The sequence below is a fragment of the Cyclopterus lumpus genome, chromosome 7, assembly GCF_009769545.1.
Source record: "Cyclopterus lumpus isolate fCycLum1 chromosome 7, fCycLum1.pri, whole genome shotgun sequence".
Taxonomy (NCBI): Eukaryota; Metazoa; Chordata; class Actinopteri; order Perciformes; family Cyclopteridae; genus Cyclopterus; species Cyclopterus lumpus.
In genome coordinates, this window is record NC_046972.1 from 12159702 (window position 1) to 12181107 (window position 21406).

Below are 21406 nucleotides of genomic sequence, written 5' to 3' on the forward strand. Positions count from 1 at the left end.
CCAAGAGGCTCATGGGTAGCCGTGGCTGTACCCGTTTCTGTTTTTATATTTGGTAAATAAATGCTGTTGTCCCGAGTGATGAATCAAGGATATTGCTTCCCATGCGTCTCCGTGGCCATTGAATAAGGAAATATGAGTCCCTACTATAAACTTCACTGAAGAAGTTTCCAACTATTCTTAAATTGAACCCTTACTGAAGACAACAGTGTACAAGACCCACTTTATTTCCCATTTGTTTTACATATTTAAAAAAACTGACTTTTTCTTCTAGTCATAGTATATTTTTTATATGTACTCAATATAGTGCAGTAGTTAATGCGTCGCCCGGTCGATTCAGGACATTGGCAATTACTAATCTCCCAAAAAGTCACTTTTTAAAACATTTAAATTGGAAGGATAACTCAAGTGTTAAAGCATGGAGGAAACTGACCATCACATTAACTAGAGACGGCTGATCAGAGGCGCAGTAGCATTGAGCCCCAAAAAACATCTGTAAAAAGATGTCCCATGGGAAATTATTCAGTAGCAATAAATGTATATTTAAACGTAATTTAGACATCAATGAACACACTACTGATGAGGCAAATAGAACTAGAACAGCTTCTTTGTTTGGCAGTACATAATATTCTTTTATACATTTAAAATATAAACACTGTAGTTTTATTGTTTAGACCAGTGGTTCCCAAACTTTTTCTGTCAAGACCCCCTTTGATGATATAGGAACAGCTCTCGCTCTCGCTGGTTTTGCCACAGTCGGTCTGTGACATGAGCCGCTCTGGTGGCGTGGTTGGAACACAGTGCATGTCACGTCGGTTATTTTATATTGTTTTACCGGTGTATGTGTGCGTCTGTGTGTGTGGGTTGGTGATGAAGCCGCGACCCCCCTGTAGTACCACCGCGCCCCCCCTAGGGGTCGCGACCCCCACTTTGGGAACCACTGCTTTAGACTGAACTATGGACCAGTAGTGCTGGTGAAGTCGTTGAAATGTTGTTACCTGAAACTCAAAATACTGAGGTGTCCATGATTACACAATGAAAAACTAAACTATCAAACAAGAAAAACTCAAAACTGTTATTTGAGCGTCACCATTTTTATTAATAGAAAAGCTGTCTTTTAGTAGAGGCGTTGGGGTTTGCCCATGGTACTCTTGACGTACAGGGCACGCACGTTCTGCCAGTTCTTCTTCAGCAGAGACACAAGGAAGTTGACGGCCAGATGGATGTTGTACACAAGCTCTTCCTCCGTCATCTTCACATGTCCTACAGCAACAGCCAGACACAGCACCTACAGCGCAAAGTGAGGATCAATAGATTATTAAGAAACCCAACAACCATTAAGTACAACCTCAACATTCACAACAGACGGTGCAGTAAAATAACTAGGGAGGAGTCCACCCAACATTTGTAATGCGGCTAGATTCACGGGCTTTGCAACGATCACTTCCAGTTTTTAAATTCACGAGCTGTATGCCTCACTGTGGAAGTGACGATCATTTCTTTAAGTGTACGGCAACATGTTTTTATAGTCAAGTATTGCTGATCGTACCTTCTTCATCTGGAATTTGATGGTGGATTTGACCTCATCCACCTTGGTGTTCAGGTTCTCATTGTGAGTAAGCAGAGAGGGGAACTTGCCAGCCTTGTTCAGCCCAGGACCCAGGATACGAGGAATCTGCTTGATCAAAGACTCAGAGGCCAGGAAGGCATCGTATTTTTTGGCTGGAGGGAAAGTGAGGAACACCAATGTTATAAAAACACCTGCAGGACTTCAATCAAATCAGGTGTGTCATGGTGCCAACTTCTTACCGAGCTTCTTGACCATTTTCTTGTTCTTGTTGAGCTTCTTGAGAGCCTCGATGTCCATGTGTGGCAGCTCAGCAACTTTGGCTTCGTCACAATGCTGCTGGTCTCCAAGGACGCACACGGAAAATTTGGGCCTGGGGAGAGTCTTCAGTCTGCAGATTTACAAAGCTGTTTAGAGACGCTGCTCACAACCCACATCAGTTGGAAGTAAGGCAGGGTCTGTGCATCACGGTGGTTTTAATGAAAGCTCACATGTGCTCTTCTCTAATGCATACATCATGACACACTGGCCAATTCATTAATACTCCTCATTCTGGTTTACAAACTCATTTTGTAGATCACATGGAAACTAGAAGCAATTAATTATAGGATAACAAAAGGTTATCTTCTCTAACATCTCAAATACATTGCCATCCACAAATGACCCCTCCCTCATTTTACTATGCAATAGAAGAAATCTTACCCATACCACTGTGGTCGGTGTCCAGCTGACCTCTGGTTACATAATAATTGGGCGGCTAGAGGACATGAACTTAGCAGCTCAGCCACTCAAAGCCTCCCCTCATGTTTTAAGACCCAGGGTAGGGGTCCGTCTGCTTCACCTCCACCAGCCAGGCTGGGTTGGCTCAGTCAGACTACCCAGAGTACTTCTCCATGTCTGCCCCTGGCCTGTCTGGACTTGGTCTCACTTTTAAAGATTTCAGCAACCAATTGCCACATGACAGGCTGTTTGTATCCTCAGACAGGGTTGGCAGCACACAGGGAAAAGGTTGGGTGAAACAGTAAAAGGTCGAACCTGACGGTGCCGGAGAAACGCTTGTCCTTCTGGGGATCATAGTTTTTCAAGCTGATCTGCAGCTCCACCGACTCCGTGAACCTAAAAACAGACAGTTACACATCGTCTCCCATGCATTCATCTCGAGGCACAAGTGTCACAGGTTTTAACAGCTTCCACACGTGAACTCACTTCCTTGTTTTGGTCAGAGAGCCCTGCAGGACCTCCTTCACCGCTTCATACAACATATCCCTGGAGACCTTACTGTAACACAAATATCACAAAAGATATTAGGGCCATCATCAGTGCAACAGCTACAGAAAGCCAGTTACTTCCGCTGGACAACGGTGGGAACATCATCGCAAAAATTGGCAAAAAGTAAAAAAATAATTCAATAAATATCATCTGTGAGATCCAATATAAACATCGGATGCGTGATTGTTTCCTAAAACACATGTTAAGCGCTGGATGCCGGAGGATTGTATCTGGTGTCCCGACGTTACGGCGGCGATGAGCCGGTACTTCGCGTCACGTTTAGCTTCACCAAACTCCGAATAACTGCACTAAATAACACAACTTCCGCCCACGATAGCAAGACGCAAGTCTTAAACGAGTATTACAGCACGTGTAAATGTGGAAATAGTTTATTTCTTCTTATTTATTAGGTATCCTGAGTCTGACCTCATTTTTGCAGCTGATTCCTCTCCACTCGCTACGTTGAAAAAGAAAGAGAAGCCGGAAGTCACGCGCAATAAAGGCGTCCGTGTGTCTACGTCATCAAAAGGCGCAGATTACGTTTTAGCCCCACAACTTTATTGATCAAATTGATATAGATAGATAGATAGATTAAAGAAAATGAAGAGGAAATGCAAAGTACATACAGTGTATATAAGTGTGTATAGTTTTTGCCAACTTCTTATTTTTCGAGTTTAAAGTTTTCAATATTCGGATAGTCAAATACTTTTTAAATATTCATTAGTATAAAAGGAAGGTAGTATTTCAAGACATATCATTTTATGGATAGACTAAAATATTAATCAAGTTAAGTATGGAAGTGTTACCTGCTGTGGCGGCTGGTGGCATTTTTTTTTGGTAGGGCCATCCAATCAACTTCAGCAAACATCCCAGTATGATTCAATGCAAAAAAAAGTATCAAACACTACTATTTGGTTAATTATATAACATTTATTCCAACACTGACATAATAAGGACATCTTATTCATACAATTTAGTATATTAATATATATATATTTATATAATATATAACAATATTCAGTATAATATGATATATAAATACCACCTAATGTAAATATACAATATACATATCATAAATTTATTATAATAACATATACATATCAGCTTGACGGAGTTATCCATGTGTGTCCTGGTGTTCTCATGTTTTCTTAATTCTTCCGACAAGTGCTTCATGCTTCATGTCCCTTACTCCCGTAATCTGTCCCCGTTGATTTTACCGGCTTCTTGGAAGAGAAGAGAAGCGCTCGCGCTGGACGACGAGATCGTGCAGCTTTTGGGCCAGACGACTTTGGCCCAAAGCTGAACCTATTTTAGGACGTGGATTGGCTAAATTGTGTATCACTCATTTATATATTTAATAATAATAATAATCCATTTAATTTATATAGCGCTTTTCAAGATACTCAAAGACACTTTACATGTTACATTATACACCGAAGACACAGCTACGGGGAGTCTTGCTCAAGGACACATCGACTTGGGCGGGGATTGAACTGCCAACCCCCTGATTGAAAGATGGGCATGTTAACCACTGACCCATAGTCACCCCAATTTAATCAGTAATAGGCTAAACTGCTTCTTAGACCCGTCTCTTCTGGGCCAAAATGATTCGGCCCCAGCGCAGCTGAGACATGCAGAAAGGCAGAGAGGGAAGGAAAAGCATATATTTTGCGAGATATCCTATTTTACAAATATTACTGGGTATATTCCATATCTCCAAAACACAAATACTGACAATTTGTATAATTTATAAATATAATTAATATTATTATTATAATTTTTGTATACTTTATATTATTTTTTGTGGCTCAAGGTGGATGGGGCCAGGCCCCATGGCCCTCTATTGTCCAGCCGCCACTGCTTACCTATAGAAATGGGAATTGTTAAAAGTGAGCGATGTATCAATCTTTGTAATGAGTATATATTTTTCTCTTTTTAAAAATATTTCTTCTAAATATTAACATGCATGAAAACAATCTAACACATGTTCAATAGTGTCCCCTTTGCACAAGTGCATCTGCTGTTTACAGTTGGGAAGCAATGACACAAGCTTAACCTTTTGAAAACCAACCTATTCTTTAGGTTTCTGCTCGAAATAACATACCCAAACTAAAAAAGGTGTATCTCAGCAAACACAAAGGCTATTTGAATAATGTTGGTGTTATAATAAAGGCAACCCATGTGTGCTTTTGTTCAGATGTGTACATATTAGTATATGTATTACTGGTTAAGAGTAAATAAAGATGAAAGACAGCAAAAATCTGTGCAATTTGAATGTTCTCATGTACAAAACCATATATTTCACTTGTATATTACTTATGGTGTTCAATACATCAAATACAGCAGTCTTTGTTGATTAGAAGAAAAACATTTTTTTTTTTTTTTAAAAAGCCAAAGAGAAGCAACATGTGTGACTGTAAAGCGCTAAAGCGATTCATGTTGCTGTGTTCTTTGGCTCATATCTCGGTGATGCTTTGGTGCAGAAGGATTTTCTGAAGATGTTTAGAATCCGTGTTAAATCCTCTTGCTCTTTGCTATCTGGCTTTTTCTGATAGCACCGAGCTACGGGTTGCTAGTTAGGAAATCCTCCTGACAAAATGATATTTTAATAATTCATTCAGTTGGTGTTTGAGTTGTGTGGAAATGGCTTACTGATTATTGTAGCCCAAATTATCTTGTTTAATTTGATGTATAACATATTTGCTCATGTTTATTGTAATGCTTTACACAGTCCAACTATGTGTAAATCGGCCACCAAGGTTTTCAAAAGGTTAAGCACACATCTAAAATATAAAGAAAGTGACTTTGTATATTGATAATTATACAATATTGATTATTGCAACTGTTCATCTTTAATTGCTAATCCTTTAAATATGCATTTTATGTATGACATGACAAAGCATGTGTGTGCAGTGCTCAAAATAAATGGACAAAAAAAAGAAAGAGTTAACAATATCAGGCACCTTTCATACAGGTGGTGTAGTTCAAAGTGCTTTACAATTACATTAAAACAGGGATTCAATTAAAACAGGCAAACCGAAACAAGATTGCAACACAGAATAAAACAAAGAAACTTAAGGCAATGTTGACTGTTCAACATAAGTGTCTTAATGCCATGGAGAACAGTTAGGTAGAGCTGCTGATTTTATTGGTGCGGTAGTTTGCATTTTAAAAGCGGAGGATCCTAGTGGCTGAGGGATTCTGAAATTAGAAAGAAATAGTAATGTAAGCGTGTCCCAAAGCATTAGGATCCTTGTACACAAATGTAACAATGTTCAAATAAATCCAATAAGACACAGGTGGAGATAATTCTAGTCACAGCATAATATAACCATGTATCATATTTGATCAGTTGGTACGTAAAATAAGGTTGGTACGTAAAATAAGGTTCTTCATTTAAGTAAATATGGCAAAGAGATGGCTGAGAACTTATTCAAACAGTTTTATTAACATTTACTGTGTGATTCTTCTCAAAGCAGCTTGGAGAGACTTTTTCAGGAAGGTCTCATTTACCATCAGGCAGCCTTGCAGGGAGTGTTTGTGTGCAGCTGTCATCTGGAAAAACACATGCAGAAAGGTGAACATGTCATTTCATCCACTGCTCTGCCATTGTCCATGACACAATGTACACACTTACATGACTGTTATATTTGGTGAGGACTGTTAGCATCATTTTAGCAAACTTCACAGACTTAGTGAATTGAGGACTCTGGCTGAGGAGCTGATCACTGAACTGTGTGAACAGTTCTTCACTGAAGTCAGGCTGAAAGAGAGAAACAACTCCATAACAATGAATATTCGGACAACGTGGCCTTGCAGCACTTCATTCAACATGAATAAACACATTTTCCCCTTACCTTCGAGTCTAGCAAGCTGTGGATAACGGAGAGCACAGCCTCAGTCCAAGATATTTTGAATGTCATTCTAGGGGGTAAAAACACTGCATAAACACTCAACTAATAATCATGTTGTGCTTATTTTACTCTTTAGTGTAGTAAATACATAATCTAAATGTTATCTTACTGAAGCACCTGTAGTATGTAATGGGAATCCAGGCAGCCTTCAATCAGTCTGTTTAGCAGCTCAGCCTGCAAGTTCCCTGAAACCAAAGGAAAGTTCAAAATAGAGGTCAATTGTTCGGGCCAAGGTCATCCCTTCAAAGCATCCTTCCCGTTTTTTGTTCTTCAAACACTGGATCCATGCCCGCTGTAACTTACTGACCGAGTCCCTGCAACAGGCAACGCTAATAACTGCACTCAGTCGTAGTTCAACTCTTTTCTCACCCATGTTCTTTTCCTCCAGAAGTGGTCCGATCAGAGCGTGGCATGTTGGTCTGGGATAGCGGCTACATAGTGACGTCACTGCAGTGACTAAACATCTGGAGGCTGGTTCTGACAGGGATAGGACCTGCAATAAAAGGATATCCTGTCAGACACAAATGCAACACATTTTCTATATTTTGCATAGCCAGTGATGTACCTTCTGCAGCAGGAGGCTCTTGATGAGTGTTGCTGCCGTGCTGTAGCTGAAGTCAAGAGCAGGAGCCAAAATACTGCTGCACAGGTTTGGCAGAGTTTGCTCCGGTAAATCAGGCAAACTCAGCATGCTGCATAACACCTCCACCTAAAGAGAGGACGAGATGTGAAGTTAGACTTTTCACCAGAAAGCAAAAGATTGGTCAAAAGGGTATTTTTGAGGACATACTTGTCCGGGGTCACAGTCGTTCAACACATCCATGGAGATCTGGTCCCACTGCAAACAGACAATAATATTAATTAGAACAAATGTAACTCAGTCCATGCTGCTTTGAAGAAAGACATTTCTTACCTCGGTCTGACTTTCCAGTAATTCTTTTATTTGAAGAACAAATTCCTAAAAAATAAAAAGTATATATATATATATATATATATATATATATATATATATATATAGTACAATAGATTTGATCACTTTGGAAACGTATTATATTGTTAAATGGATGTACATCTCAGTGAAGACAGAGTGCCTCTGCTGTAGAAGTATGTCTGCACCTTTATATGTTCAGGAAGGGCTTCACATGGACCGTCTGCTGCTGCCTGCAATTCTTCACCAAGGGTTTCTGCTGGAGCCTCACTTTCCAATCTTTCCGTCTCTTTTGCGCTCAGTTCATCAACATCGCGATGTTCACTACCACAGACGTCCATCTTCATCCGTTTAATCTGCTGTTCCGTTTCCTCACAATCAGAGTCCAGAGTGAGAAAGCTGCCCTTTCTTTTCCGTTGTGTCCCCAGCTCTGATAAACCAGATGCATGTTGAGAATCAGAGTCCACTGTTGGATCGCTGAAGCACATGGCCCAACCTCCGGTATTAGCAAAACCAACCAAATGCTTTGACAGCTCCTTGAGTCTCTGGCTGCACAGTGGAGTGCACAGAGGGTGGTCATTGTGGGTCCCAAGGTTTCTTTCCAGCTGTCTAACCAGAGCCATGACCCAGGGGCTTGGATGAGGGTCCTGGCTGAGGCATTTGAGAAGACGGAGAACAGTGATCCGAGGAAGAACCGAGTGGACCAGATAGATGAAGGAGAGCAGGTTGCGTTTGAATAATGCTGGGAACAGGCATACCAGGGGTTTACTAGAATAGGTGAGGGGGAACACAATGGGTGTGAGGCATATGGATGTGACAATACACTAGATAGCCACAATTTGTCTTAGGTCATAACTATGACTGCTCAAACAAAAATGAATTCACTTGTTACTAGTGCTGGTACTGAGCATACAGGCACAGTGGCAGGACAGATATGTCAAAGTAGTTAAGTACTCGTCAGCATACAACAGTGGAAGTCCAACCTTAAAACCCCTATACACTGGTCAATTTTAAAAATAGAGTAAAAACATATTACAAAAGTTTGCAGTGGAGTATAAGTAGATAAAAGTATAAATATGCCAGAATGAAACCGGGACAACGCAGTTTTATTCTGACACGTGCGCACTAATGTTTACATTGAAGGTTCCAGGACTTACACCGTTTTTATATCAACACTAACGTTAGGAAACTTTAGTGTTGCTCAAGTACATTCTAGCAGAAATAAAGGTTCTCAGCCCTGAAGAGAACGAGTGTCCTCTCCAGAGACCTTTACTCCCTAACACGTAACTTTATATTACAGAAACCTAGAGCGGGTACTTGCACAGTTAGCGGCTGGGCTTCAGCAAGTGGAGAGGTCACTTCGTCTTGGCACAGTGTCTCCATGAAGGGAGACAGCGACATGTCCGGGTTGACTCGCTGCTGCTGGTGAAAGACGTCCAGAGCTCTGTGGGCACCGGCGGGTCCGCATAGGAGCGACCGGACCAGCAGCTTCGCTTGCCCGTCAAACCGACTCAGAAACATCCCGGCCGGATGAACTACTACACGCCTCGGTCAGACAGCCACCCCGCCAGTTTTGTTGACAAGTCTTCTTCGCGGATGTCATTTCACGAAGTTAGTGCTCCAAACTGCCACCTAGTGGTGAAAATCAGGCGCAATACGTTCTCCCCCCCCCCCCCAGAGCAAATCTTATTACTGCAAAATGTAAATAAAATATACCTTTTCAGTGAGACAAAATGTGAAGCAATGTTTTATTTTCTGTGTACAAGTACAACTTGTTTAAAAAGAAATAAAAACGTACATTTCATATTCTTGCCAAAGGGCATTCACCAGTAGTGGACATTAGCAAGAAGGGGGAACAGCATACTTTTTATCTATAGACTTAAAACAATTATCCGCACACTTTAAAATATCAAAATTGTGCAAATTGCTAGGAAAGTAGTCAGAATTGAGCACTCCTATTAATTAGAGGTTACGGGAAAAACAACAACTTGCAACATGTTTGAGGTACTATGGCCACAGGAGCAAAATAAATCCAAACTAGAAGGCCACAGACACAACAACAATAACATTAGACAGAAGCGTCACATCTGGTTTGCTTCCATCTAGAACAGGAGCAGATAACCATGTGCCACAGAGAGCCGAGTGTACACACTCATTACCAAACAAACTGCAGCAGGTGAGTTCACAAGTTAGTAGTCTCTCCCCCCCCCCCCCCCCCCCCCCCCTATGGTTGAAGGAGGGCTAGTCAGTGAAATCACCTGAAGTAGTGCAACTAATTAAAAACCAACACAGGGCCTGCAATGGTGCATGGTTGACATCCTGTATCTTGATGACTAGTTCTCAAGAAAAGATTTCAACACCGCCAAAGGGTCAAAAACACAGCCAGGACTTAATCTAGGGGCAATTTAATAAGACCTGATGCTGTAGTTTCAGGCAACGACGAGACGGCAAAGGCTCAGGAACCATATTCCTCAGATAGGTAAAAAGGGAGGGCAACGTCGTCATCGTCTTCCCGCAGAATGCTCATGGCTATGAAAAGATTAAGTAGATCAACACCATCGTAGTCCTCATCTTTATAATACTGTTGAACAAGAAACAAATTTAAGGGAAGAGTAAACCCATACCAGTGGTGGCGAGCGCTGGATAACATAACCGTGGTTATATTTACCGGAAATGACCTGTGACAGCCAGGTTTGTCATGCCGATAAAGGCACTCCGTTTTGAAGGGACAGAATCTGTATTGGCTGTAGTAACTGCATGTTTGGTTACTAGTTGTGAGACAAGACATAAAAAGGGAGGTTTCAGTTGCATGTGGTCATTTCTCAAAACAAATTGCAAGACCAGCATTGGCTGTAAACTTAAAGCCATTTTGGGTTTAACTTAAATACTAAAAAAGGCAAAACTTACAAAAAAGGTAAGGCTCCAATTGATGAAACATTATTTTCGTATATTGCCGTCCCACACCAAGCAAGTACACAAGGGTGGAGACAGATGTGGATATTTAAAAAGGCCACCAGGCACGTTAGACCTTAAGCCCAGCTGTACGTTTAGTGCCGCTATCAAAACTGAATTTCACAAGATACCTGTATTTCGCTTTGAAGGCAGCAACTACGATTTCCTTTGCTCGTCCTTCAACCCAGTGTTTGTTTGGCACGTAAAAGGGAGACCTCACTCGACACTGTGGGCAGCTCCTGAGGAATTATCATTAAACACAGACGTCAAGTCAAATCCTTTACACGTGTTGTCAGGTGCAGTTAAATATTCAAATATGTTACTTAAACCTACTTGACGACATCTGGCCCGAGGTCTTTTGTTTTCCTCCAGGTCATGATGCATTGTAAACAGAAGGAGTGATTGCAGTTGGGCAAGATCCCAAAAAGATGGTTTCTTGGATCCTTTGCGTCATACACCTTGTCCATGCAGATGCCACAGGTCACATTTTTACTCTGGAGGAAGGCCTCCATCTCCTCTATATGCCCTTGAGGACTGAAGGCTGCAGCAGCTGCACCATCATCTATTGTCTCATTTGAAGTCTCCTTGACACAGAAACGTGGAAGTCAGTATAAGTAGAGTTCAATTTGGTTTGAGTGACTAATACACCCTGTATAAGGAACACATAATTAAGCAAACCTTCTCATTTCTTCCGTCACATGCACATGCTTGAGCAACTTCTGAGCTCTGGACTGATTCCCAAGAAGCAGTGAGAGGAGTGTCCGTATCTGTAAAGAAAAAGTAAGTAGTGTGGAGAAATGCTACCCAAGGTCAGTGTCATCCGTGAAAACAGCCAATACCTTGCGATTGTTCCTCAGCAATATCCGCTGCCAGGAGCCCAATGCCGTGGTGAGAATTTGAGATATTAACCACCGACTGCGATCTATTGCATTCCTGCCTGGACAGCAGCTCGGTCTGCAGAAGAGCAGGCTCGGATCCTCTTCTGCCAGGTGGAGCATAAGCCACTCTGGAGGAAACCGTAGGCACTGAACCTCTTCTACCAGCAACAGCTGCATCAAATGCAGGATGAAGGACATGGAGATACCTAGCAGGGGAAACATATTAAAGAGCCAAAGTAATGTGTGCAGGACATATTCCCTCATTTAATTAAATACAACTGAGTGATGTGGGGATAGAAAGCATACCTGCATCGTTGACCATACCAGCATCTACCTTTTTGAAAGTACCAACATATTGGTGGTGGTATAACTTGCAATTCATGTCGGTAACTACATCTTGGACCAAATCTGCAATAGCCATTCATGAAATGCCTGCAATGAAAGAGAGTGAACTTTTATGTACAGTTAGTTAGTACCAACAGCAGCATATTTTTACATAACCGGAGGTCGATTTAATGCATAATTAAGCATTACAAATTGTGAGAGTAGGCAAGCCTCACTGTCAAAACATAATACCTCTGCTTTTAGGCCACAAGTTGGTCAAGTCAGAGCTGTAACATTAACTTGAAAGTTGTCTCAAGTGAGTAAAAACACATATTTAGAAACAGGTGTACTAACGCTAGTTACCTAAAGCCATACATCACATGGCAAAATAAGCATGCAACCTAAACGAATGAACAGGACCACACACATTTAATTAAGAGGACCAGTTAGTAGATGCAGAAATGACATCTGGGACGCTAACAGTTAAAGACAGAACCTTTGACTGACCGTTTGAACGACTTTACTGGTTAACGTTTAGTGAGACTAACGCCAACTTGTGTCCTACGAAGTGACACTAGCGTTACAAGTAAGTTAGCGTTCATTAAGCAAGTCATGACCAGAGTTGCATGTAATGATGTCCATGTTAAATGTATGCGACAGCCGGAGCACGGGGCTGTCAATGACCGGTGGAGTCCGTGTTGCCGTTAAACGTCAACTGTCAACAAGGACGCTCAACTGCTTCCTTGACACCTGCCATGTCCATGCTAACGCTCTCAAACAACCACAACAAAAACAACTAACGTTAAATGCTTGTTTTATTAACCTCTACGTTATTTATATTGGTTAAAGTCACTCTTTTCGCTACAAAGTCCGCCTTCTCGTGCAGCGCGGCAGCGGTTGAAAGTAGCCCCCACTTCTCGATGCGGAATAACGGATTAAGTTATTAGCTAGTTAGTAACGTTTCTCAACATCAAAGCAACCGCTTCCCCCATTAGCTCGTCCACTTTAATGGCCGCTTACCTGCAGACACTTCCACTACGGACCGAGTCCATCCTCCGTGAGCGTTGAGCATACCGCCAAACTCCTTCCATCTCTGGGTCTAAATAGTTAGCAGCCGGTTCCTCGTCCCAATCAACTGAGCAACGAGCCAATAGGAACGTGACGTTGACGTTTCTACGCGACGTGTTCCATCGCCCTCTTAATTAGTCTGAACCAGCCCAACGTGTAATTGGTGATGGTGATCACACCAGACATGCGAATTGCACATGCACCTGTCTCTCTTTAGAAATAAGTAGAACATCAGCGGTATTTCTAATAAAGTTTATCAGTGAGATGTAACTAAACGAGATCTGCAGATGTTTTACACGTGACTGTGAGGACGAAATTATTTCAAGTCTTATTTTGAGAACACATGTCAATCCCAATCACTCAGACATAGAGGTAGCTTACATCAACTTTTTTGGTGTACTTTCTCGCCTTATCCATCCACACCCTTTTGCTGTGTCAGCCAATAATATCAAATTTGCAATGTGTATCAATAGCAAGAATCAAGGCAACAATAAAAAATGTCAGAGATCTGGTGAAACAGTGGAATAATGTCACAGATCATACATTAGAGGTAGATAGATTAAGAGCACAAGAGGATATTTCTGTAGGTGGACTGTGTGCACCAGTGCTGACATGCTGAAGTCCATTTAGAGTAAAAACAGTGAACAAAAAAGTCCTACAGAATACGAGGGGAAGGAAAACAGTTGGACACTTATGATTCTTGGCTACATTATTGTAAAGCTGTTACACTTTGTGGCTCTCCTAACAAGACAAATCAGTATACAAAAAGGGTAGTAATCTAGGACTGTGGTTAATACATGAGCGACTAATGATACCAAATGCTGGATGCGGATTTCTTACCAATTTTCACAATAATGACAATGTGGTACATCATGCTGGTTTTAGGTCAAGGCGTGAAATCCAAATTCCTTATCAAGGAAACGTTTGTTGGTATGCTCGACAATATATTTGGTACAACCTAAACTAAACAGGCAAGCATGTAATATGAAAAAAAACATGTACTTAATACATAAAGCAAGATGATAATTAATGTTTTGCCCTTACAAATATGATTCAAAATTACAAATAATTAGTAAAATAATTATATAACTACCCTTAAAATGGGAAATTCATGATAATTTGTGTGACAAAACAAAAGAATAGAAAAAACATGCGGTCCCTTGAACTTCAATGGGTTATGCGTCTATAGTGTCAGTTTAGAGACGAAATCTGTGCAGCATAGTCTAATAGTTACCACTTGGGTAGATTGCTTTAGGACAAAACCTGTATAAGTTGGATCTCCACATTTATTGAAAAATGAAAACGGTATTGCACAGACAGCTGCTTTCAGAGAGCTCTACACTGCTGGAGCCAGCCCAGTTTGTGTTCTATTAACCAAATGGCAAAGTAGCGGTCATTGATGATGGTGATGATAATGATGTAAACAAAAAACAATTTGTGCACCTTCAGCTTTACCAAAAGTCTGAGAACAATCACTCCATCAAAGACATTGGCATCATAAGAAACTCTTGCACAGTACAAACTTTACGTGTCTTTTCTTTTTCAACTATGCCATTGGTGTAAGAACCCATAATGCTTTCCCTTCACAAACACAGAGCCGAGGGGAGTGAGGAGAAACTCTCTAAAAACTGCTCTGGGGTCAGCTTTGCTATTCGAATGTAACAGGAGCAGCCTCGGTGAGAAAACAAATCATCCTCTCTGTTAAGTGACCGTTGTGGGAAACTAGGACTTTCAGCAAATGAATCCAGATGCTTCTCTCTCTCGCACGTGCACGCGCGCACACACACATACCACGCACGTGCACACGCGCGCGCGCGCGCGCACACACACACACACACACACACACACATACACACAGTGCAGAGGGTATTGCAGACATTAAAGAAGACTTTCCTGATTGTGTTAGCTCTGCCACGTCACTTTGCCTCATCTGCACGTTATAATCCATGCCGGTACGTGGAACAGTGCTTGTACTGAATGCAGTGTAGTATCATGAATGTAAATTCAGTCTGTAACAGTATTGTTAAAAGCAGTCTGTGCTGGGGAATACTAATACATGTCTTTGTAGATCTCCTGTAGTAGAGGGTGGAGCGAGGTCTCCGACTCTGTCTTTTTGATCTTTTGGACAAGCTGAACGTTCTCAGTAACTAGCTGACGAAGGTCGGCCATCTTCTGCAGCAGCTTGGGGAAGAGGTAGGCTGAGTCAGAGTGGTTTGATTGTAGGTGGAGGTCCAGGGCCTGAAGGATGTTGTCCTGACTCTGCTCCACCTGCTTTACGTTCATTAGCCCGGGACGATCTGAAAAAGAACAAGAAGGGACACCTTATGATGAGTCATTACATTTAAGCGAAGCAAACATACAGGGTTTCTGCAGGGTTGAAATTAAAAATGTTTTATTCCTTTCTATCGACACATAGAAAGCAATTTAACAACCGTTTCAAAACCTACAGACCAAAGTATGAAGGAAAACCAAAATGGACAAAATGGGTGAGAATATCATTTTCTTTAGTAGTAGCAGTATATAGAAATAATTTCAAAAGATATAATTCATAGAATTAATGAAACCTGGTGATGGCATGCATGGTTGATGTATTTGACTTTAAAGTTAACATTGATCGAGTCGAACAGCTCCCTAGCAACGAGAGTGTTTGCTTCAGGGCTTATGGTACTTTCTTGCAACAGGCCCGCAATTGGAAAATAAACATTTTATGACTGAGAAAATATTTAAGATTTTTAAATAAAGTGTAAGGTGGTTTTAGACCCTTTTCATAAATTCTTACGGACACTATTAATTTAATACTTTTGAAGACTTATCAAGACCTGCAGAAACCTTGAACATAACAAAAAGCAAATATGACATTCTTCATACATACAAGAAAAACCTTGAATCTCACCTCCACAGAGAATAATAGCAGCAACAAACAGGGCCAGGTCACTGTCATCCAGCTCCAGAGCATTAAACTTGACAGCAAACTCAAACTTGGGCTCCATGATCTCACTGAAGGGTTTTCTTAAGCTGCGCAGGAACTCCCTGGTCACAAAGCCTTTACCATTGGCCACCAACAGTCCATCTTTGTTCATGAGAGAGGGCAGCATGGCAAAAATAGCCTCATGCACACCATACTTCAGCAAAGTCACCTGCAGAGAGCACACAGAAAAGTGTACATTAGTGCCTAAAATAAACAGGCACATCTACATAATGTTAGCACAGTAGACGGCCATTCACCTGGTCATTAAGGTAGAGGTCCACAAACCCGGGAATGCTCTTGGCAAACTCAGTGAGCTCTCGCACCGTCTCCACGGTGGTGCATTGGCAGCGGTAGAACACATGAACCCCAATCTCCTTGGTAAGGGGTGCACCTTGAACTAGCTGGCTCCATACCAAACCACCTTCTGCCTTCCAGAGTGTGTCCATATCGTAGATCACAAACGGCTAAACAGAAGACAAGAATACATTTCTCGAAAAATTACCATCTGTTACTTCAATTAGTGGATTAGCATAAAACATAAGAATGAATTTTATAGCAACAGCTACTTTGTTGTAATATTACATATTTTCAGACTTTAAAGCAGAAAAGGTCTAACTGATTAAAACAATAGAGTGTGGAGGTAAGGGTCAGAGTCACAGTTCCCTATATGCATTTATTAATATGTCTGTAAAACCAGTAGTAAGCGGTTCTAAGACGATAACGTACCGAGGTGCTGCTGGTTTTGCCAGACAGGATGCTGCGGGCCCTCTTCTTGGTCATAACGAGGTTCTTCAGGTAGGCTGCGTTGACTTGTTTTGCCAAGGTCTTCAGGTCTGAGCCCCCTGGTTTGCTAAGGTTCAGTTCTTCAGCAAGCAGGCCTGCCACCAGCTTCTTCCTCTCCACCTCAGGCATACGTCCATATCGGATCGCTGAGCAAATGCACACACATGCTGGTCTTATTTTGGGTGACTATTTCAGGAGTAAATCCCTAAGCATGGGTTCTGATGCCTTTTTTTCTTTTTGTAACCGGTTCCTAGATAGCAAAACACTTTTGTAAATAAAACTACAACATTGAGTCCTTGATCTTAATTGGCCATCACCTCAATAATACCAAAGAAGCATGTTTTAAAAGTGCACGAGACTACAGAAACAAAATGGTTATTGTTTTCTCTTGCCAACTAACAGGGTGCACAAACACATTTCACTCTTCAAGCATTTATCAATGCAAATCAATAACAAGTTAAGGTGGACCTCAAAGTTAAGTTTGAGGTCCCCTTTTCACCTGCCCCCAAACAGAATCCAGCAATCCAATTCTTAAAAATAAACCATTCTCAGTAATTTACATATATTTAAGTCATGGATTTGTAAAGTTATAATAATTTAAAATAACATTTAAATTATGGATATGGTTCATTTGACAAAATATTTCTCATTCTCACCATCATGCGACATTCCCAAAGACAGGCACTTCTGAAAGCGACAATATTGGCACTTGTTACGATTCTTCTTCTGAATCTTGCAGGAACGCTCACAGCGATCATACTCCAGTTTCATTCGCACAGTTCGACGGAAAAAGCCCTGAGTGAGAAACAAAGCAACTGGTTCAGCAACTCATATCAAACGGCACAAAACTACAGTTATCAAACTTTGTAATTTTACTTGGCTATTCTGTTTTACCTTGCAACCCTCACAGGCATGCACCCCATAGTGAAAGCCAGAGGCCTTGTCCCCGCAGACCTTACACTCCACGCTGATCCCAGACCCTGTGCTGTCTTCTCGGCCAAGACGGAGCTGTTCTGACAGCGAGGGTGACGAGGTATGAGATAAGTCTAAAAAACATGAATTTTTCAGTGGAACAAATGACTGTTAAGTCATTATTTATGGCTGAACGAGGTAGTACGATGGTGATTGAGCCTCTTGGCCACTGTTGAAAATATTGCTATATATATATATATATATATATGTATATATATATGGGTATATATATATAAACTGGGTGACATTCCTGAAAAACATCATCTGCTGTATTACAGTTGTTTTCATTGTATACACACCAAAAATGGAACTATGCATATAATTTTAACTTGCTGCCATCTGGCAAGCGTTACTGAAGTATCCGCTGCCGTGCCACCAGACTTTAGAGCAGCTTCTTTCCTCAGGCTTTGATACACCTAAATTCATCCTCCACGTATGATATAGTTTAGTTTAGTTTTTCTAAAGTAGCAAAATGGGACCTAATAAATTAACCTATAGCCCATTGTTTTCACTCAAATAGAAATTCTCAATCAACCAGGACTGGACTCTTTCAAGGATTGCCACTTGAATGCTCTGTCATTTAATTATGTCATGCACCATTTCCAATGACTGTCATGACATAAAGGTTTTACCTGTGTAGGTGGAAGCTGCACTGCTGTTTCGCTTGCTCTGATTGTTTTCCTCCTTATCCAGACTCTCTTTCTCTTTTTTCCTCTGGTCCCCTTTCAGGCCTTTAGAGGGAGGAACTACCTCCTTCTCCTCCTCTTCGTCCTCACTTTCCTTGGCCTTTAACTCTTGCCGGTCTGTCAGTTCTGACACATTGGTCCTCTCGCAGTGGTCTGAACCTCTGAACTTTCCCTTGGGTGGCGTCCACCTGACAACAGCCGAGTCCTGGGGGGATTTGGGCTTGCTGTGGCCGTTCACCCTGTCGTGCTGGTCCTTCCGCTGTCCTTCCATGTTTGCCAGTTAAGCTTTCTCAGCGGCTCCCCTCCTGTCACGTTGCTATCATAGTTCCACTATTGAAGAATAGAAAACTTTGTTTTAAATAAGCAGTATTATATTCAAATGAGTAATGTGCATTTGATTACTTTATTAGTCTTGCAATGGGGACATTTGCAGGATTACAGCAGCAAACAGGTAAAGTGCACACAAAAGACATAATCAAAAATAGTAATATAAATAATAAACGGGAAAAAGAAAACAGTAAAACATCTGCAATAACTGATATGTGGATATCATACAAAACAAGAATGACCACATCAGTGTGAACTGGCCTCAAAAGTCCACATGTCATCTACCTTGCTATTACATCCAGCATGTGAGTGGTTAACAGTCCAAGACCAGTGACACTCACAGGCAAACTGAGCATTACACTTGTCAATACAAGCTGCAGAGCAAAAATGCTCCACTTAATGTCAGTTTTTCATAAAAGCATATTAGTAAAAATGCATATTTAGTTTGGCTATTTAGCTTTAGGTTAGTAAGACATGTATAACTGAAATAAGTGTGACTCTTTGACAGTGTGTTTATTGAAGTTCCCTTTCCCCGAGACCATCCATTACCACTGGTTGTGTTTGAGCAGCCAGGTAGTCCTTGATAGTAATAGGCTTATGACATGATATACACACACACACTGTGTTTGAACAGCCAAGAAGGGGACTCAGACTAATAGGTGCACTAAAAGTTCAAATTTTGAATGAAAATAAATGTGAACACCTTAATATGGATATCTATTAGATCCTCTATTATGATGCATGTTATTGATGTACCAATACGATATAGTACATTTTCTGTAAATTGAATTGACGAAGCAGACCGACTCATTGGTTAGAAACATGCCCTCAGTGGTCTTCCACACCTTTCTTACTAATTTTCTTTCCCATAATAAAATCTAAATTACCAAACGTAGGCCTAAACACAAATAAGGGCCCCATCTCCACGACCCAAGAGTCCTAAGCTAGCCACAGCGTTTGTCCTGACATGTATGTGTCCTGAGCATGCAGTCTGTCTTCTGCTATCTTAAAAAGTAAACATAGTCTCTATTGGAGCCGGGAGACATCTGTATTATTGTTTACCTCATGTCCATGGTAGGGTTCACAGTGTACTTGGGTGCTTAAAGGGGACAGGGTGAATGCACTATGTGCACATTGAGCAGTGCTGATCGCTGGTCGAGGGCAGTAGGGGAGAGGGCATTGATGGTGGGGGTTACATATTTGCCCTGCGGCCCCCTAGTGGATTAATCTGTGCATGAATGTAACGTTAGCTGCGCCCGGACAAACATCCACAGTGTGAACTTATTACAGATTCATTAGTGTTAATTTTTAATATTGTCCTTACATGATGGCCCCAAGCGTCACACTTTGTTTTCATGAGGTTTAGGGAACACACTTCTCAGATTGGGCTGTTTGGGCTTGTAGTCCAGCAGACAACCTGTCACACTAGTTCTCGGAAATATCTGCCAACGCTGGTGTGAATGACAGGACTGTAACTGGATACAGGAGTTTGAGACACGAAATGTCGGCAAAGTCATCAACATGGCTACTGGCAAACTTTTTTAACTCGTGTGAAAACAATATTAAACGTGTAACAACGTGTCGGTTGGACGTCGAGGAAACTCGGCTCGACCCGCAGCTAGTTAGGTTAGCTACTAACCTTGACTACTCACGTTAGCTGCTAGCTGACCCACATTCCCGTGTTGCCTTAAAATAACACGAGCGCACTGAACACGTTAGCTTACCTCTCCCAATACTGCTGCTGGTTCAGGACAGGTTTACGAGAAATGGCCTAAAACAAACATGTAGCGAGCGCAGTCCCGTCCAGGATCGATCGGCTGTTGACAAGTTGTGTGAAGTCCCAGCAGCAGGAGTGAGCTAGCAGCCGGAGCTAACGTCAGACTGGGAGGGTGAACTTAGACTCAGGCCTAACCGCTGAGCTCGAGAGAGAGAGAGAGAAGGAAAACACTTTTAACACTTTAGTTCGCTCCCATATCACATGCAGATAAGCGTAGTTAACTAATAATCCCTCCCCGACTCTCTTCTTGTTGTTCCTAGCTTTGCTTTGCTTTTCTTCACCCCCCCCCTCCTCCTCTCTCCTCCTCTCTCCTCCTCTCTCCTCCTCCTCCTCCTCCTCCTCGATCGTCACATGTCAGGACAACACAGAGCGCGCCCCGCCGCGCGCGCGCGCATGCACGCACGTAAACCCACACATCAGGCTGGATGTATCAAACAGCTTTCTGAAGAGTCAAGGTCTCTCTTATATTTATGCGTGTTGTTTCTGTAACATGGACATTGCTTTTGCATCTGCACGGATCCTGAAAAGCAGTGATCATATCTGCAGAAATGAAACTTTCTGGCTCTTTAGGGCGAGTTGGGGATTAAAATGGACTTCAGATATAATTGGAGTGCATGGCAAAACACATACAAAATGTATTTATCTAATGATGTTTTTCGCCATATTGTACATACCAACCAGGCAAAGCAAGAACGTATTAAATGGGGTTGCCTCGCAGCTTTAAAAAAAAAAAAAAAAAGGTATATATTTTTTTTAATTTATTTGTTCAAATCTGTATTCACAATTACATGGATTTAGAAGAGCTGCTAAAGCAAACAAATACTTTACCAAGACCAAGAAATGTGCGGTTGTGGGGTCTGAACTTTTGCTGTGTTTTGTTATTGTTACGATGTTATAGCTTAAAAAAGAATATCAAAGGTTTTGGCAGGTAAAATCGCTGTAACTGTCTATACGTTTAATTGATTGTTTGTATTATGTATTTTGTGGTTTTATTGT

The 21406-nt window shown here is 41.4% G+C and overlaps 4 protein-coding genes across 8 annotated transcripts; all 4 read right to left on the reverse strand.

The window, feature by feature from the left end:
- Positions 1–1070: 1070 nt before the first annotated feature.
- Positions 1071–3324, reverse strand: rpl10a (ribosomal protein L10a). The gene is made up of 6 exons (XM_034538102.1): positions 3260–3324; positions 2771–2842; positions 2600–2680; positions 1807–1955; positions 1547–1719; positions 1071–1285 (listed from the first exon to the last, which is right to left on the reverse strand). Exons 1-6 carry the CDS (start codon positions 3262–3264, stop codon positions 1115–1117), a joined length of 651 nt encoding a protein of 216 aa, XP_034393993.1. The 5' UTR covers positions 3265–3324; the 3' UTR covers positions 1071–1114.
- Positions 3325–5606: 2282 nt separating this feature from the next.
- fance (FA complementation group E) lies at positions 5607–9257 on the reverse strand. 4 transcript variants are annotated; one of them, XM_034538280.1, is made up of 11 exons: positions 8997–9257; positions 7864–8443; positions 7661–7705; positions 7538–7585; positions 7313–7456; positions 7117–7240; positions 6857–6932; positions 6691–6757; positions 6471–6596; positions 6347–6388; positions 5607–6034 (listed from the first exon to the last, which is right to left on the reverse strand). In XM_034538280.1, the coding sequence occupies exons 1-11, from the start codon at positions 9194–9196 to the stop codon at positions 6002–6004; spliced, it is 1485 nt and encodes a 494-aa protein (XP_034394171.1). In that variant the 5' UTR covers positions 9197–9257; the 3' UTR covers positions 5607–6001. The 4 variants fall into 4 exon arrangements, with proteins under 4 accessions (XP_034394171.1, XP_034394170.1, XP_034394172.1 ...); XM_034538279.1 differs by lacking the exon at positions 5607–6034 and having other exon boundaries at positions 6256–6388; XM_034538281.1 differs by lacking the exons at positions 5607–6034; positions 7661–7705 and having other exon boundaries at positions 6256–6388.
- Positions 9258–9396: 139 nt separating this feature from the next.
- mkrn4 (makorin, ring finger protein, 4) lies at positions 9397–12975 on the reverse strand. Of its 2 annotated transcripts, none has more exons than XM_034537396.1 (8): positions 12850–12975; positions 11812–11937; positions 11467–11711; positions 11306–11394; positions 10961–11211; positions 10759–10866; positions 10344–10443; positions 9397–10256 (listed from the first exon to the last, which is right to left on the reverse strand). In XM_034537396.1, the coding sequence occupies exons 1-8, from the start codon at positions 12918–12920 to the stop codon at positions 10131–10133; spliced, it is 1116 nt and encodes a 371-aa protein (XP_034393287.1). In that variant the 5' UTR covers positions 12921–12975; the 3' UTR covers positions 9397–10130. The 2 variants fall into 2 exon arrangements, with proteins under 2 accessions (XP_034393287.1, XP_034393288.1); XM_034537397.1 differs by having other exon boundaries at positions 9397–10204; positions 10300–10443.
- Positions 12976–13593: 618 nt separating this feature from the next.
- On the reverse strand, positions 13594–20768 carry ppardb (peroxisome proliferator-activated receptor delta b). The gene is made up of 8 exons (XM_034536240.1): positions 20358–20768; positions 18253–18636; positions 17543–17694; positions 17305–17443; positions 16592–16794; positions 16123–16329; positions 15791–16034; positions 13594–15194 (listed from the first exon to the last, which is right to left on the reverse strand). Exons 2-8 carry the CDS (start codon positions 18575–18577, stop codon positions 14947–14949), a joined length of 1518 nt encoding a protein of 505 aa, XP_034392131.1. The 5' UTR covers positions 18578–18636; positions 20358–20768; the 3' UTR covers positions 13594–14946.
- Between the last annotated feature and the right edge of the window lie 638 nt (positions 20769–21406).

Excerpts from the sequence above, each read along its gene's own strand:
- rpl10a (XM_034538102.1), bottom strand. Across the intron at positions 2,681-2,770 it reads TCTCTGACCAAAACAAGGAA|GTTCACGGAGTCGGTGGAGC; the intron begins GTGAGTTCACGT and ends GTCTGTTTTTAG. Across the intron at positions 1,956-2,599 it reads CGTTTCTCCGGCACCGTCAG|ACTGAAGACTCTCCCCAGGC; the intron begins GTTCGACCTTTT and ends GTAAATCTGCAG.
- fance (XM_034538279.1), bottom strand. The coding sequence starts at position 9,196 with ATGTTTCTGAGTCGGTTTGACGGGCAAGCGAAGCTGCTGGTCCGGTCG. Across the intron at positions 7,706-7,863 it reads CCCTTCCTGAACATATAAAG|GAATTTGTTCTTCAAATAAA; the intron begins GTGCAGACATAC and ends TTTATTTTTTAG. Across the intron at positions 7,586-7,660 it reads TACTGGAAAGTCAGACCGAG|TGGGACCAGATCTCCATGGA; the intron begins GTAAGAAATGTC and ends GTCTGTTTGCAG.
- mkrn4 (XM_034537396.1), bottom strand. The coding sequence starts at position 12,920 with ATGGAAGGAGTTTGGCGGTATGCTCAACGCTCACGGAGGATGGACTCG. Across the intron at positions 11,938-12,849 it reads CGTAGTGGAAGTGTCTGCAG|GCATTTCATGAATGGCTATT; the intron begins GTAAGCGGCCAT and ends CTTTCATTGCAG. Across the intron at positions 11,395-11,466 it reads TGCTGAGGAACAATCGCAAG|ATACGGACACTCCTCTCACT; the intron begins GTATTGGCTGTT and ends TTTTCTTTACAG.
- ppardb (XM_034536240.1), bottom strand. The coding sequence starts at position 18,577 with ATGGAAGGACAGCGGAAGGACCAGCACGACAGGGTGAACGGCCACAGC. Across the intron at positions 16,795-17,304 it reads TTTGGGAATGTCGCATGATG|CGATCCGATATGGACGTATG; the intron begins GTGAGAATGAGA and ends GCATTTGCTCAG. Across the intron at positions 16,330-16,591 it reads GCAAAACCAGCAGCACCTCG|CCGTTTGTGATCTACGATAT; the intron begins GTACGTTATCGT and ends TCTTCTGTTTAG.